The sequence below is a fragment of the Pleurodeles waltl genome, chromosome 3_1 (genome assembly GCF_031143425.1).
Source record: "Pleurodeles waltl isolate 20211129_DDA chromosome 3_1, aPleWal1.hap1.20221129, whole genome shotgun sequence".
Classification (NCBI taxonomy): Eukaryota; Metazoa; Chordata; class Amphibia; order Caudata; family Salamandridae; genus Pleurodeles; species Pleurodeles waltl.
In genome coordinates, this window is record NC_090440.1 from 414,542,495 (window position 1) to 414,560,612 (window position 18,118).

Below are 18,118 nucleotides of genomic sequence, written 5' to 3' on the forward strand. Positions count from 1 at the left end.
GCACTTTCAGTCCCATGATGAGTGTCCAGCTCTTGCTCACGGACAGCAGAACAATGATTGAACATTCATTACTCTAATAAAATCTGAGAAAAGCTACAGCTCCCAGAATACAACGATTTTGCAAACGACCGGACTGAAATCATGATGCCCTACAGCCATTATGTTATGTGGAAATCCTACTCCAAAAGTGATGCTGGTTTATAAATGTCCCGAGCACACTCTGGTTGGTATAGAAAACGTATGGTTAGATTAAAAAATATATGTTCTACTCCAGCAGCAGAAGCAGGTGTTCACTTGCCAAGAAAAGAGGCAGCCCCTTGTGCTTAGCTGCAAAAAGCATGAAGAAAGTTTTTTTCTGTTTCAGTTTTTTCCCAGTATTTACTAGTTACCCTGCGGCCTTTACTGTTAAGTGTCTGCACCCACCTGTTCTAACGAGACTTAAAACATTTTTTAGAGAGTTTTAAATCTTTTCAGCTACAGTTCACGAATATAACCTCCTCGCGTGTTAGTGACCAAGCAGCCACCTGAGTGAGCAAAAAAGGAAACAGTACAAACTAACCAGACAATCACTTGCAATGCAACGGGTCTCGCATTTCTCCGAGTTAGAGCTATTAGCAGGTGTAAACTTCCAACCGGACTTCTCTTGCCTCATTAAATGGAAAAAAGTAGTGCGATCGCGCTGCTTAACAAGCGAGATCGTGCTGCGAAAAAAGAGAAAAAGTAGTCCACAAACAGGACAGAAAACAGCAAGCCTCGTATGTTTTCAGTACTTGGTTGCTGCGCTCGAGGAGGACTAACCACCGGAAAAGGCATGACGTATGCATGCCTCCCACCAATGAAAGCAAGCAGATTTTAAAAGGCAAGCCCACAAACCAATGGAAAACACTGATGTGACATGGGTGGGTCTCCGAGCCCTTTTCTAACTACTACAGCGCCTCGCAGCCATACGCAGGCTCGACCCTAAAAAAACTGCAAGCGGTATGGAGGTAGCTGCAGGCAGGGAGTGGGACGGGAAAAATAGTACCTCAATGACTTCAGGAGCAGAGGACGGCACAGATTAACTTGAATCAATCTATGCTTGGTCCCTGCTCCACAGCAATGACTGGAAATTACATTTCACCTGAGCTGACCAATTAGGGATGCTGAAAAGAAGAGTGGAGTGAAGCCAATAAATGGGTAAACGATGGGCAGGTTCCAAACCCTTTCTGTATACAATAGTGTCTACCAAGCGAGCACTTGCATTCACAGGCTAAACCCTAAAAACATGCAGAAAGTAGTTGCATACTTGATTACACAAGGGCACACTGACAGTACTGTTCTCATTACAACACATTTCCTATAATGTGTGGAAGTGTGTTTTCCTGAACCTTGTTAGCTAGGCCTCAGTTTGGCTCTGGCATCCATCTTTTTGAAGGTGGATGTCCCTCTGGTCTTCCCCTTACATATTTCACTGCTATTGATACAGCATGCAGTGAAGCAGAATCATATTTGTTTATTTCCATTGTCCTTGTTCTCAGTGAACCATCCCAGGCACAATTACAAAACTGTAACTATTACTTCAAGGTCTTTCTGCTAGCTCACTGGTCCCTTTTCATTCTTAGTAACTTGCTGTTGTTCATGTATCTAGTTTGTTCCACCATCTCCATATGGCATTAACATGGAGTGGGGAAAAAAACAATATTCATGTAGAGGGATGGTGCTGAGGCAATACGACATCTAATGAGACTGTTCTGATTTTCTGTGAATATAACATATTTGATCTTGCCATAATGATTCTGCAGTGTTACTAAGTTCATATGTGAAAATAATGTATAAAACCATCATTTTGGGGGGTACGCCAGAAGACTTTCCAGAAATTTTTTCTGTGCTACTAGGGATGATGTACATTTCTCTCTTGCATTTTGCTGCTCACTTGGGTTCCCCGCACCCTCACACTTGCCCTGGGGAGGAAGAACGTTGCTCCATTACTAAGGCTTCTTAACAAAGCACCTGCAGTCACCACCATGAGGTCACTGGTACAAGTAGACGCCATCACGCATTAGAATATGGATGACACAGCAAGGAACGGGATAGAGGTCACCAAGAAAAACTTCCAGCCAAACTTGTAGAAATGTTTTATTTACAAAACGTAAAGTGCATTTTATATGAAAAAATAAAGAAAAAGAAATCAATAGTTCATAACAGCGCATAACACGAGAACTTCCCCACGTTAATAACAAGTGACATCACATAGTGCACACCTGCCTTTTGGTTGGTGGAAGCCATCAAAACAACGGTGTGTAAATGACTGGTGAGAAGCGGGACAATGAGGGCCCGGTTTACCTCGTAGAGAAGAACTTTAGAAGGATCTATAGTCAGAAAGATTCAGTCATAGGTGATCGCCAGAGCCAGAAGAACATTCATAGCGGGATTAGCACATGCATATGATACAAGCATGCAGAACACACTGTGCATGACGCTGCCCTGTCTGGACAACAGGAAGTGACTTCCCCATTTTTGTACAGCCCAGAGCTGAGGTCATCAGCAGCACGTGCGTTCTTTGCGGAAGGAATAATCTACACGACTCAGCGTGGCTTTGGGTACGGTGGTCCTGATGCACACGTCATCTGTACACAATTAATCATTTTTGTAGATTCAACGCAGGCAGAAATGGTTAAAACAAACACCATACAGAAGCTGATCCGCAAAGCTAAACGTAAACCGTTAGTCTCCTGGCAGTTTCGTTTTTCACCCAAGAAAATTCGTTTTTACACAGGACTTATTAAAATACAATCTTTGATAATTCTGTGCACCAGATCATACATGAAGCATTCACTCAGCTGGCAAGACGTTTTAAAAACTAGGTAGAATAGCTAAAATGCTTGTTGCACAGGATTGAGTTGTGCTTTCGGAGCCTGCCAGCAAGTTAAGCAACACATTGTGCATCGATAGATTTGCTAAGAGTGAGGTTCCTGAGCTAAATCATGGTTTTGTATGACGTAGAAAGAGAATCTAATTGTGGTGCTTGAATAGCCGAGATGAGAGGATGGGAACTGTAGCCCTTCCTCAGGCATACACATTCCTTCCACTGCCCACTGGCTTGAGTGGCCACTCGCATAGAGATCGTCTGGATGGTTCACAGTTGAAGCTTATGCACTCCTAGGCCTCTGCTGACGCCCTCACAAGAACAGTTACAACTAGTGGCAACAACTGCCATGCAGCATTTGAGAAACAATTATTGGCTTGCTGGGAAAATGGCCAACGCCACCAGCTCTTACTGTGTAGGCTGCACAGACGCTAACTATGGCGCCATGAGATCAGGCGCACCGTCAGCCGGTCCCAGCTTGGTAAACACTAACACAGGATTCCGGGACTTCAAATTATGCTTTGCTCTGTGTAATACAGACCTATGGGCCAGATATATCAAAGGTTTTTACCCATTGTATGTCTATGGGAAAATGTGTTCATACATATGGCCCTATTTGCCTATTCATGCGGTTTGCTGTTTGATAAAAACAGGACTGGCAGAAGGTGTTCCTGATAACATGGCGATTGTTGGTAACGCAAAGTCTACCAGAAAAGCCCCCTCTGGCTGTTATTTATCTTGGTCGTCTTGAGACCAGCTGAGCACAACGTGAAATGCCTGCGTCAGTCCTTTGACCTCAAGTCCCCACCGCTTCTGTGTGTTATTTGCCACTTGCCAACTGTATGTGAACTGCTAAGTCATGCGTGTCCAGTATTGTTCAGCTGGAGCCATTTTAGATTTTCAAGGTAACCAGTGCAAATGATTCGCATTCGCATTATTATATGTAAATTTACTTTCACATGAACATCCTGAAAATGTGGCAAGGCTCTGACCATCTGTGGCCACCATCGGACAGCACTGCACTAAGTGGTTAACAATACTAGTAGCTGAATTTTGTGGATGCTTTCCTCGTTAAGATTACTAAACTGATTTTAGCTGATCTTATTTCTGAACATATGCACACACCCATATTTTTATATCAAAATGACCGAACATAGCAAACCCTATAGTGCTTTTCAAAAAGGTTTGTTTTTATAATCATATTTGAATCCAATAACTATCCTTCCTCACTTTTATCAGTGCGAAATATGTCTGACTTCTTATGTTCCCTTGTACTTCACCTCCAGTTACAGGCAGTTGAATTCACCCAAGTTATTGCTGGTTTTGTTTTGTCATGTTTTTTGCAAATCTTATTGTTGGGCTAACTGTCAGGCCCTTGTAAATCTTAAAACAAATTGTCTAAGAATCAAAAAATATGTTTTGTTCTCAGAAAGCATACATTCCACAGTGGTCCTTTACACTGGAGGGACCTACTGTGTGTGTGGAATTGCTCCTTGAGAAAGGGCAGATTGCTGTCACTCATAGTGAATTTAGCCAGTGGCTGAGGAGGGCTGACTACTGCCTCATGCAGTATGCTGTAGTGGGCAGGTGTGAATGGAAGTAACAACCTCACAGATGAAGAGGGCTGGTGGAAAGCACGCATATGTATGTAAAACATATAATCGTATCAAAAATGGCATGCAGAAGTGAAGTGTGTGAATTGTAATTGTGAATTCCATGTTGTCGCACAACATGTACAAATATTGATAACAGAGGGCGATTGAACTTGCACCTACTGTCTATAAAATCGACGTGTTGCTAGGTAAGACACGCTAGGCTTACCTTCTCTCCCCTTTCCCTTCATATGTTGTCACCATAGAGGATGCCTGGCCTTCAGTTTTAAGCCTTTGCTGCTCTCTATCATTGCTGTCCTACAGAACATTCATTTGTGCATCGAGCCACTACATTTCAATAATTATTTTAAATGTTCCTAAAATGTTACTGCGGCAGACCGCATTATTTATTTTGGTTATTTACTGGATGCAGGGGCATGCTGTCACAGCACCTGGCTCTCACCGTCGAAACAGAAGCAGAAGGTGAATCTATGTCAGCAATATTAATAACAAATAACTACGAAGGTTTCTGTGACCCTTTTTAGCAGCTAATCTCTTAACTGGAAATTGGCTAATTTCACCATAGCGATTTTTTAAAATACTTTCTGGCCTATACTTTATACACACGTTCTGCTAACAGATAAGTCAAACATGCACTGTTTTACCACATGAAGCAACTGGTTTACCTGTTCTGAATTGAACTGTGAACTACATTTTCCAGAATGAAGTAAATAAGTCAAGGCCACATCAAGTGTCACCACGTTTGTTGCACAAATCTATGTGCAAAGTCTTGCAGGCTTTGGTTCAGCTGATCCTCATCGAGGAATCCTCAGATATTCGCACCTCTTAAGCTACTAATTATACTGCGAACTTAAGTCGCGTCATGTGAGAGGCTTTCACTAAGCACTGTTAGTTTTTTTACATTCTGTCCCCAGTAGTCACTGATTTACAATGTGAAAATCGCAAGTACAAGAGTACCATCGGAGAAGGCGGCGCTGAAGGAACTGCTCCCACCCGACACACTAAAACATCACCTTGTGCCCCACTTCTTACAAGAAGGGAGTTGTGTCTTTTCAAGGCCAATGCAGACCTGCTCACATTTCCAAAACATAGAAGAACAGAAACCCCTTTCATCGATGCACCTACTGACTGCTCTCATGTTGTCAACCACAGGAAAACATTCTTTGAGCTCAATTAGGCCAGGGCAGGGCCATCGGTGCCGCCCAAACTTAAACTGCAGAAGCAACCCATAACAGGCACTGGCAAAGCCAAAAAAGCAGGCTTCGATGTATTTCTGTAATACACAAAGTAGCCGCAGGTTGGCTGTGAACTTTTTAACCACATCACCCACAATATATTGTTCTCCATGGCAGGTGTCTAAATGGATATTTGCAGTTGCTTCGTACTGCACCGATAATGTCATTATCCTGGCAAGAGAACGCTACAGTTGATTGTAGCCAGAAGCTAAAAATCTGCCTGATGTTTCTCCCTTTCAAACAAGGAAACAAACCCAGCTAAACACGTTTCATTTTGTTCTCCTGTAGAAGGACCAAATTAGCTTCGCTACCTTGGTTTTCTCAATATGCAGAGACAATTGTCAAGTTTGTTGTAGACAGGTGAGTTCCAGCCAACACGTTGGCATTGTGGTCTATTGGGCTCTTTTCTTTGCATTTCTAAATACATCATTAACTGTTTAGCTCTAGTGTGGTTGTTGGTGGGTTTTTCTGACCTGAGCAGGGATGAAAGCTGCCTGCGGAGTGCATTCTGTCATGCCCAGAGTGCAAAATATCACCATTTTAGACTATTAAGAATTTTGAACATCTACATATACCAACATAGTCACCCAATGTTTCTTTTGCACAGAATGTTTATCACACACATACATGCCCTTGGTATGTAATAGAAGAAATGCAAAATGCACGTCTTTTTCTGCAGAAACATTAAAGGAATTCCAGTTCATGCACACATGTAAATTATACACAGGATTATTTATAAAGTATAAGCAGGAATTCCTCCCGAGTACTTGGAGGCGAAACAGCTGGAATGAATGCTGGGTTATTTGGTTGTGCACAGGGTTCCAAAGGTGTTCCATTCCGGAGGGCGTTGGTTTATCGTCTCCTGTTTTTTTCTTTGCATTGGGGCAGTTAGTTGTGAACTTGGTTTTCCCATTGTAAGTCCACGCTAAAAGGACCCGAATGCAAGGGCAAGCACACCTTCCAACATCTGTTACGGAGGATCCTGGGATTTCTGTACGCACAGGCTTAGCCTGAAGCAGAATGTGTCCATCTCACAAATGTTACGAGGAATCTTTAGACATCCACTAGAAACCACAAAACATTCAGAATACTGACAAACTGTACCGGTTTTCATTGCTGTCCAAACGGCCATCACAGCAACATTCATTTCATTTGTGCACAACAAACTCCGTTCACAGCCCCCCACAAACAGCGGTGCCGCAATACAAACATTTGTTGCAAGTGCTCGTGGACCCATATTTCAGAACCAGCAAGCAAGGCTGAACACATTCTGTTGAAAGCAGAAATGTCAACTTGGATGCTTCAGTAAAGGTGACATGTACTGCGGGTTCCTGGCTATTCCTCCCAACACAGCTACTGCACACTGCGGGTCCTGGAGCTCGTGTATCAGCAAACTAAACCCTTAGACGTACTGGAATAAGGGCCCGAATCCACTCTGTGGTCGAGGAGAGGTTGTTACTGGTTCGGCAGGCAGCATGTAGCTGGTAGAAGTTCTCCATTAAGCACCAGGCTTTCTTTTCACATTCTTTTAAAAAATATATATATTAAAAAACTCGACATATTAAACAAAAGAGGTGCCTGCTGAAGACCCGAGCATATTTACTAAAACAAGATCGATATCCCTCGAAGTATGCAAAAGAAACATAGCAGAAAAAGACTATGAGGGGACGATCAAAACATTTGAAATTTTTTGGCACACAAGAATATTTCAGGTAAGTTATTCATCTTTAGACCAAATGATTCCTTCATCCCAAGAAGGAAAAAGGACTTAGTATGTTTATGTTTCTTCTGGTAAATATGTGTGGTTATGATTATTACAAAGGCTTGAACATCACCGAATCCAATACAGGCATGTTTCTTAAAGTCGGTGTCTAGATTAGCGACGTCTGCGGACAATCTTTTGATCTCTGGGGTGCACCCTTCCATAGGGGGCTGAAGAGCATCACATGACCATTAAAACCTCCAGGTACAAGAAGAACAGGGTCAGGCAGATCCAAAACCAGGGCTGTGGAATGGCAAATGAAAGGCCTTTGTCAAAGCACAAGCTCTGTTTTGGGAAAGATAACCTTGTTCCTCTCCAGCAATTCTACCACTCGTTGCTCATACCGACGCAAATGTGCTCTCAGGCTGTGATTTCATTGAGAGGGCTGTAGTCTCAATTTATTCCCACCGATTCTTTCAGTTCCTTAGGTGTCAGGAACCCAGCATGTGTAGTCTGTAGGTCCCCAAACAAATACTGCAACACCAGTTTTGTGCAGTAAGCGATAAGCAAGGCCATACTCCTGCTGCCATCAAAGGCACCAGAAATTGATGCCAACAGTTTAAAAGTCGTTCTCCAAGGAATTGGATTGCTGTCTCTCAGTGTGCTTTGCGTAGCTGGAGAATCCTATGGTGATGGGGTTCACACACACACACATCAGCAGCATTTCCAAAACAATTCAGCCTCTACTCTGTACCTTTTGGTATGGTGCGCACTGAAGAAGCGCTCCTCTGATTAGGAGTTCCACAGGGAAGATCCGCTCCAGAGACGGTCCGATTGAATAGACCATTCTGTTCTGTGATGTGCTACAAGCCAGGCGTTCACTTTTATCGATGGAATGGCTTTTCTAACATCAGAACATTTCAGTCTAGGCGGCCCATTTGCCACCTTTCCAAACAGCTGCCTTACTACAGTACACAACGTGACTGCCTCTATTCAGTGTGTAGACTGCCTGCTACAGTGACCTCCATCTCTCCGACCTGACTAAATTGTTTACAGTTTCACTTGACATTATTTGCATATGAATAGGTTTGTAACAACATTTAAACGCCATCCAATGTTAAGTTTCACTTTCACCTTGGAATTGAGTTGCATGCACACATACACGCTATTTCACAAATTGCTTTCTGGTTCAGAGGTCACAAGCTACAGGACTTTGAAACCACTGAATGGCTCTCAGTTCGTTGGTCCCGTGGAAGCAGTGGCAGGGCAGTAGCTTTTTGAAAAAGTGTCACTCGTGATTCAGTGATCACACCACAGAGTCCCTTATCACTGAACCCAGCCGCACCCGGGGTCTTTGGCACTGGGGAGACACTTCTACTAGAGTGTCCTTGATGTTCAAAGGTCTCTTTTCTGATTCTGAGAAGGTTTTGCTTGCAATCACTGGGTCATGGAAGGGGGTGGTGATCAGATAGTTATCATTCAGAGTCTGGTAGCCCTTGTGATCGGGCGCTGCGTTGGGGACCGTGCCGCCGTGTAGGGGCAAGTTCTCTGCAGGTTTACCAGCCGTCTGTGGCTTCTTGTGCGGTACATCTGAGGTGTCTCCTGCCTTGAGTAATGTTTTCACCCCTTTCCTGTGTCTATAGAACAAGAAGAGCCCAAGGATGGCAACAGCAACCACAAATAAAATGGTCATTATCATAAACTCGTTCCAGTATGTTTTGCTTGTAATTATTGCTGAATGGCTCTCAGAGGTTGAGCTGGACTTCGACACGTTCAATAATAAGTCATAATTACGTTCAGCAGCCAGGAGAGGCTTCCTGGTGTCCATCTTGACAGTCATGGCCGGCGCGGTATCCTCAGGCTCCACGCAGTAGTTGGCCATTAACTTTTCGAAGCCTTCCTCCTGCGACCAGCACTCGTAGGAGCCAAAACTCTGCGGGCTGCCAACCAGAAGCAAATCTCCATTTGAACGAAAAATGTAGGAGGAATTAATCTTTTTTCCATTGTGGACCCAACGTTTGGAGGCAAAGTTTGATAGCGGCATGCATGTCAGAGAATTCATGGTGTTGGCTGGAAGCGAGATCTTCTGACATTGGACATCTGCAAAGAAAAAGCACAGATGCATTAAAGGGATTTCGCAGCTCAGATTCAGAAAGGTGGCCCTGTAGTGCCATTTTGTTAACGCAAGGTTTCCCTACAAATAATGGTTCGATTTGATATTGTTCCTAATGAAAACAGAAATGCAATAGGAGAAGATTTCTTCTGAACTTGAACATACTTCTTTTCAACTATAGAATTTCTACAAGACGCTCTTTAGATGCATTAGTGGTGTGAAAGATGGGGTGCATTACCTGGCCAATATTCTCAAATAGAGGAAAAGAGATCGTGCCTGTTAGACAGTTTTTACTGTGGGGGACTTGCCTTTAAACAACAGTATCGGTGGCTTCTATTCTTAATATAGCACTTAACTCTGCACCAAAGGTGAGGCTTTTCTTTCACAAGGAAGGGAGTTGGAATCCTAAACAAGTTTTCATAATAATTCGCAAATGATTAAAAATAATGATTTATTTCAAAACATTTGAGCTTGCCTTTCTACTCCTAAAAACGTTATGATCATATTTTTATAGTAACTGCCTTGAAACATTTGAGTTTGTTTGCCAGAAATTGCTCTTAGATGATAGTAACACGTCCTCTGTTTGGCAAAATTGTATTTCACATTTCTTACAGTGATGTGAAAATTAAAGTCCACTTGTTTTAAATTCTGTGGTTTTACATATTATCCGACATTCATCTAGAACTCACAAGCTGATAAATATAACCTCGTGTAACAAATAACAGACATTTCGCTTTGACATTATTAACCAAAAAACATGAATCAGTTTACTTTCAGTACACCTGTGTAAAAATTAAGTGCATTCATTTTGCTTACATATCAGTTAAGAAGTTAATGGGAATCAAGTGCTGTGAAAACGTGCATGACTAATTCAGCATCAGGAATTGGTACACCCTGAACGCAAAGTGGTGAACATTGTCAGTTTGATCTCAAGCATTCAGTTTGAGATAAGACATCATGGGGGTTATTCCAACTTTGGAGGAGGTGTTAATCCGTCCCAAAAGTGACGGTAAAGTGACGGATATACCACCAGCCGTATTACGAGTTCCATAGGATATAATGGACACGTAATACGGCTGGTGGTAAATCCGTCACTTTTCCGTCACTTTTGGGACGGATTAACACCTCCTCCAAAGTTGGAATAACCCCCTATATGCCTAGGTCAGGCGATTTGGGATGGTCTTAGAGAAAAATGGGCTGTGCTCATCAGTCTGGGAAGTGTTTTAAAGCAATTTCCATATGAAGTCCAACATTCCACACTAAGAGAGATAAATAACAAAAGGAGAAAGATGAAGATGGTTGCCAGTCAATCCCTGAGTCGGTGTCCCAACAAATTCATCCCAAGATCATACTCCAAGAGATCACAAGGACATACATCCACTGATCTACAGCCATTTGTGATTATGGTAAACATTAGAGTTCACGACTCTACAATTAGGAAAAGCCTGAACCAGTATGGCATTCGTGGAAGAGCAGCCAGAACATTGCTACACAGTGTAGCTTTGCAAACCATTTCCTGAACGAACCACAAGATTTTCCGAACAATGACTTCTGGACAGATGAGCCCGAAGTGAGAGACGTTTGTCAGTAATGCACAAAAACAAGTTTGACGAAAACCAAAAACTGCTTGTCACCACACAAATCTCATACTAGCTATCAAGCACGGTATTGGATGAATGATGATGTGTTTGGCCTTCTTTGCAGCCCAAGGACCTGGGTGGGTCAGTCTTTGAGAATCGCTCTCTATTTCAGAGCATTCTAGAGGAAAATGTAAGACTACGGGCTTCATCCCGCGTCTGGCGGTCACTTGTGTGCCATACTCGCGGTAGGGGTCGGACCGCCGCCAATGCGGCGGTCCGAGCACCATATTATGACCACGGCAGTCGTGCCGCGGTTGGACCGCCAGCGCCACTAGGATCCGAGATCCCTGCAGTCTGGCGGTTCCGGCGGTCCAAATCAGTCAGGGCAGCGCTGTCCTGGGGATTACGACCTCGTTTTCTGCCAGCGATTTCATAGCAGTAGCACCACCATGAAAAAGCTGGCGAAGTACAGGTGCAGGGGCCCCCCTGGCCATTACCACTGCAATGTTTACTGTCTGCTTTGCCGTCAGTGGACACTGCAAGGGTGTTGGTGCATTGCTGCCGGCTTGATTACGAGCTGGAGACAATGCTATAGGGTGTTTCCAGCGAGGCCAGCAGGTGAAAACTCAGGTTTCTGCCAGTTGACCTAGTGTGAAACTCTTAATCGGCTTGGTGAGGGAGGTAGTCACTATGGCAGCAACCTCCCCATTGAAAGTTTGGCGGACGGCCTAAACAGTCCGCCAAAGTCATAATGAGGCACTATGTGTTCAATAGCTGCAGCTTAGCAACAGGCGGATAATGCAACAGGATAATGATCCAAAATGTGCCAGTAAATCTATGAATAAATGGCTGGAAAAGAAAAGGATAAGATCCTTGGAATGACCATGTCAACTCCACTGAGAGGCTGTGGTGGGATCTCAAAAGAGTTGCCCATACAGTAATGCATCAGAGGGCTTAAGCAGTTTTGTTACACAGCATGAGCCAGCATTCCTTCCAGGAGAAGTGAGAAACAGGAAACAATTACTGCAAATTATTGCTGCTAAAAAGGGTTTTGCAGGTTACTCAGACATGAGGTGTACATATCTTTTCACAATTAAGCACTGAAAGTTAGCTCATTATTTTTGTTTAAATAATGATAAATTGAAATTGTAGTGCATTATTCGTCACATGAGGTTACCATTATTTTCTGATAGGCGTTAATGGGACTAGATGAAAGCCAAATGTATATCAATATGAAAAAGCATAGAATCTGTGTAAGCTTTCTTTTTGATATCACTGTATGTGTAGGATATTTTGCCACAAATATCACTTAAAAACTGCACACTTAATAACTTTAAGGACTGTGCATTAGAATGTCTCCAAACACTTAGGGAGTTATTTAGAGTTTGGCAGACTGGGGGTGTGGCACTAAGTTGGCAGAGCCCCATACCTACTAAATTTGCCAGGACAAATTTATAAACAATAGCGCAACAAAGCACAGAAACCAAAGTTGCTACTCTTCTGGGGGAGAGCAGAGTGCATAGCTATATATACTAATTATGGCCTCACAGTGCTATGTTCACCTGCGCTGGTGCTCTTTAAAACCTGACCTGACTAGAGCCATGTACATACGTTTGCGCTACTGTTAAAATGTATGTGTGCTGTATAGCAATGGAACTTTTCCAGTACAAAATCCTATGCAGAGACATTTTTTAAAATATTTCACATAGTTGATGTTCTGTACAGTGTAGTACACATGCAATATGTGAAAAGTAATGAGATATATAAACAAAGAGGCATTATGTTTTGACTCAAAGCTTGATGTAACAATTTTATTAGATGGGTTGTTTGTCAAAATGTTTGGATGGTTGCCCTGGAATGCCCAAGTACCACCCATGGAACAACCCTTGATGCAAACTAGCATAAAGCAGTGCAAAGCACTATTTGCAGAAGTAAAAGGAGACTTTTCAAGCAAAAACACGTTTTGTGCTGGAAAATAAATAATAAATCCAACTTTGTGCCACTTAGCATCACTTTGTGTGACCTCGTGGCAACACAAAGTCTTGATTAATCTGGCTGTAGTTCCTATTCTCTGTTCAGTGTTCAGTTTCAACCTGTGGAGCCTCAGCTGGTGTAAAACCTTGACTTTGTGGCCCGTTTGACACTGGGCAATCATGTCACAGTGGCACTCGCATTGACTAAAAGGAGACGGGTGATTGACACTTGTTTTACCAGCCCTACCTGCCACCCCCAGTGTGGATGGAGCAAACTCCCTGTGCACCAGGGCCACTGTTTATTTCTGTTTCCAGAAAACAAACTTTAGCTTTGAGAGTTTGTGTCCAGAAAACAGAAGGCTTTGTTGTGTGGGTGCTCACTGCAAAGGATCAGCGCCTTCAATGGGGCAGAGGCAGTGGTGGTTTCACTAAAGACCCCTGCCTGCCTTACAGAGACCACAAAATCATACAGGCAATCCTCCACCACGGGAGTGGAGGCCACTAGCCACCTGGCAGACTTTGAATGGCCTCTTTGAGTGCGCCAGTTTAGTCTGTGAATTGTACAATAATAAGTGCCAATTAGGTGCGTATGAATTAACATGACTTTTGTAAAGTGTATAGTTCATACAGGCCTGTCTTACCAGCTGGTCTCAGGGCTCGACCATGGGACAAACCAGAATCTCCTAGTGGGCACTGCCTCCCAGTGTCAGCTTCTTCAACATCTTGGACCCAGTGCCTGAAAACAAACACACTGTGTCAGGAGTTGTAATTATCCAACGTGTTCCCTTTTATAAAAGTGTGGGAAGAAAAAACAAGAAGAAAACCATTGTTGACACAACATCCTCACTAACTGGTAAACAAATAGGCAACGCGAGATGATAAACTGATTATGGCACATATTTTAACACACAAAAGCAGGCAGAAATGGAAATCATGGGAAAGTTGGGGAGAACTGATTGGATGTGAGCAGGGGGAGGACAACCGGGTATGGGTTCTCCCACTTAACAGAAATGCACTTACTGCAAGTCGAGGTCTGGTGTAAAGGGGGGGATGCTGGAGCACATCTTTCCATTCCAGGCGCAGTAGGGGTCGCGGGAAAGGATGCACTCTCCACAGCTGCTGTAAGTGCTACAGTTTGAAAGTGGAATCTGAACCACAGCTGAATAGGAGGAGGCATACAGCAGACCCTGGAAAAAGAGAAAATACTATAAACCAAATATTGTGTTCGGTTTCTTTTTTTTCTTTTTTTTTTTTTACTTTAGCTTAACACCACTTCAAGGTCTTCTGCTTGCACACCACTAGATGTCATTAAGTCTCTCCTTGCCTTCATGGAAGACAAATATAGATTTTTCATTAAAATATTACATTTATTAACACAAACACGAAACCATAGCACTCATTATGAATGCCAGAAGTGTCTTTATTTGACAACCAGTCATCAAAATCACCCTCCAGCCCAATAAACCTTCCAGAAAAGATATCTTCCTTTTCACAGAATTTACTGAATGCACTTTGTTTTTGTTGCTCAGTTGGATAATTTACCTAACCTTCTAAGCACGCGGTATATAGAATTATCCTATTTTTGTGATGCACGCGTGAGGTCAACTTCAAGACTAGACTACTGATTTTCCTTCCGAGCTCTCGTGCTCAGTCAGCTTATTTGGAAAGCCTGAAACATTTCGCCCAAGGCTACCATGCAAACAGGACCTTAATATGTTTCCAATAAATAAACCCCAACACTAAGAAGGTCCCTTGCAAGCATAGCTTTCATGTAATCACGCATCTCATACCTTTACCCTTTTAACACTCTTGCTTCATGCCCTTAGTATACAGTTGTGTCAGAACGAACTTTAATCTTTGGTTATTTTTTAGTATTCCTCCCCGCAGCCAGTACTAGAGGGAGCACTAAAGGACCTCGGGGCTGCCATCCATCTAGTCACATGCTCTTCACTCATAGTGGTTAATTTAAACCTCAAGCCTGTTTTTTACTGTATGACTACATCTGAAAGATATTCAGCTGGGGATGAAGGTTTTGTTGTGGCTGATTTTTTTGCTGTGCATCTTGACTGTAAAAAAAATGCTTCTTTGCCCAACATAAAACCAATCAATGAGTCTTCAACCTGTTGCCTTGGGGGCACAAAAATGCAATTTATGGTGATAGTAACACCTGTAATACAACACTAAATCATAATTATCACAGTTCGGCTCAGGATACAGCCGACAAACAGGCCTACAAATTGTGGCAATTAGGACATCGTAGAGCAATAAATGTAACTGTGGTTGGTGAAGTTGAGCTGATCTGTGTATGCTTGGTGACAACCTTTTTTTCTCAAAAGATCAGTGAGCCATTTTAAGGTGTGTTATACATAGTAAACGGATAGTTGCTCAGAGATGAGTAGTATTTTTGTATCACAACTGGGTGTATTTCTTGAGCAAGAAAATACTTTAACTATATTCCTGAAACAATACCGCCCAAAGAAACTTAGTACACAGTATTCTGCTCAAGGTGTGGAAAAAGAGCAGAAGAAAGCCTGAGCTCTAGGGGCGGTGCTTGTGAAGACACTGTTGTTGACACAAATTCTGCTGTGAGTTCTCAGATTGTACAATTTAATGTAGTGGAATTCACGATGATTGAGGGCAAAGTAGGACACACGATACCCAGGTTGAAGAAAGTAGCAAACCATTCATAGATATCGCAATATGTGATAGAGGATTATATATGGCGTTTGCTCTTATTATTAGTATTTTGCCTCATTCTTGTGCTTTTTTTCTCTATATTACTGTTTACATTTTTGTGTGGTGACATAAAAAACTTAGTGAAGGGATATTATAATTGAACCTATCATAAGATTGATAAATACCCATGGTCTCTTATTGAATTTAGTGAGATGGGGTAAGAATGCATAGGTCTGGCAAATAATGCGTAACGGACTTAGGAGAAGGTTACAGTCGTGAAGAGCTAATTTAAAATAAGTTTCCATCAAATATATAGCTCATGAAAAAAATAGTGCTCCAATCCTGTTATTATGTAATCAGCCTATAAATCAACCAACTGGAAATCTATATTCCAAATCGTAGCTGATTTAAGCACATTTGATGTAACTCTTAAAATTCAAAATATTCTGGAAAAAAAAAATCACACTGAGGCATATTTTACTAGATGAACATTGTCTTCTGTGTGGGAAACAGAGTAATTCGTGTTAGCTAACTGTTTTACAATAACATCGTGCAAAGCACATCAGCTTTCTTAGCCCTCATCTATAAAATTACATAAAATCTATCCTAGTAATACTTAACCTTACTCTGATTTTGTGACTCAGTGGATCCTGCACATCTTTTCTGACGATGCTCCCTCTCCAATTAATTATTTGTTGGAAAGCAATATGTCTGTTATTAAATAAGGCAATCAGAAAAAAATATATATATATGTGAAAAATGTTACTTACCCAGTAAACATCTGTTCGTGGCATGTAGTGCTGTAGATTCACATGCTTTGCAGAAGTCCGCCATCTAGTGTTGGGCCGGGAGTGTTACAAGTTTTTTTTCTTCTAAGAAGGTTTTCGAGTCACAAAATCGAGTGACTACTCGTATAGGTGATAGTGCGCATGGGTATCGAGTCCTTTCTTAGATTGATTTCCCGCAGGAGGGTGAAGTTAAGAGTGTAGAAATGTATATATACATTATTATATATATATATATATATATATAGTGAGAAATTAAGATGTCCATGAAATGTATATACATATTTACAAAAATAAAGTACCACAACGGCTACAGGCTTACGGGGAAGAGGGAGGGAGGCATGTGAATCTGCAGCACTATATGCCACAAACAGATGTCTACTGGGTAAGTAACATTTTCCATTCTATGGCATGTGTAGCTGAAGATACACATGCTTTGCTTAGACTGTGAATCAGTCCCCTCCCAAAATAAGCGGTGGCTAGCCTGTAGGAGTTGGAGTAGTTTGAAATAGTGTTTTAAGGACTGCTAGGCCAACATTTGTTTGTTGGCGAGTTAAGACATTCACACAGTAGTGTTTAGTAAATGTGTGTGGTGTAGACCATGTGGCTGCATCACATATATCTGCCATTGTTATATTTCCTAAGAATGCCATTGAAGCTCCTTTATTTCTAGTAGAATGTGCTTTAGGCATTACTAATAACTGTCTTTTAGCCTTAAGATAGCAAGTTTGAATACACTTGACTATCCACCTGGCTAATCCTTGTTTTGAAATAGGATTACCCTTATGAGGTTGTTGAAAAGCCACAAAGAGTTGTTTCGATTTTCTGAAATCTTTTATTTTATCTATATAATGCATGAGAGCTCTTTTAACATCAACGATGTGAAGAGCTCTTTCAACAACTGAATCTGGCTGTGGAAAGAAGAATATCAATTCCACCGACTGATTGATATGAAATAGTGAAACTACTCTAGGTAGCAATTTTAGGTTTGTCCTAAAGACAATTTAATTTTTGTGAATTTGAAAGAAAAGTTCTTCTAAAGTGAATACTTGAATTTCAGTAACTCTTCTTAAGGATGTAATTGCTACTAAGAAAGCAACTTTCCATGACAAAAACTGGAGAGTGCAAGAATGCATGGGTTCAAATGGTGGACATATAAGTCTTGTGACGACAATGTTACGATTCCAGGTAGGAGCTGGTGGAGCTCTAGGTGGAATAATTATTTTAAGACCTTCCATAAAAGCTTTTATAACAGGAATCCTAAACAGAGAAGTATGCTATCTGTTTTGGAGGTAAGCAGCTATTGCTGTTAAATGGATTTTAATGGATGAATATGCAAGATTTGCTTTTTGTAAATGAAGCAAATACCAGACAATATCTTGTACTGATGCTTTGAGTGGGTTAATGTTCTTGGGCTGACAGTAATATACAAAATGTATCCATTTAGCTGCATAACACTGTCTAGTTGTAGGTTTGCGTGCTTCCTTTAGAGTATCCATACATTCAGATGGAAGCTGTAGATATCCGAATTCTATGATCTCAGGAGCCAAATCGCTAGGTTCAGTATACTGGGATTGGGATGCTTGATTTGACCTT

The 18,118-nt window shown here is 41.9% G+C and overlaps 1 protein-coding gene across 3 annotated transcripts in view; it reads right to left on the reverse strand.

Moving 5' to 3' along the window:
• Positions 1-2,099: 2,099 nt before the first annotated feature.
• Positions 2,100-18,118, reverse strand: part of SEMA4B (semaphorin 4B) — a 160,040-nt gene continuing 144,021 nt past the window's right edge. For all 3 annotated transcript variants that reach the window (XM_069222666.1, XM_069222664.1, XM_069222665.1), the window contains exons 12-14: positions 14,082-14,248; positions 13,703-13,797; positions 2,100-9,495 (exon numbers count right to left, since the gene is read on the reverse strand). In XM_069222666.1, coding sequence (XP_069078767.1) covers positions 8,702-9,495; positions 13,703-13,797; positions 14,082-14,248 — 1,056 coding nt within the window. In that variant the 3' untranslated portion in view covers positions 2,100-8,701. The remainder of the gene's footprint in view (positions 9,496-13,702; positions 13,798-14,081; positions 14,249-18,118) is intronic.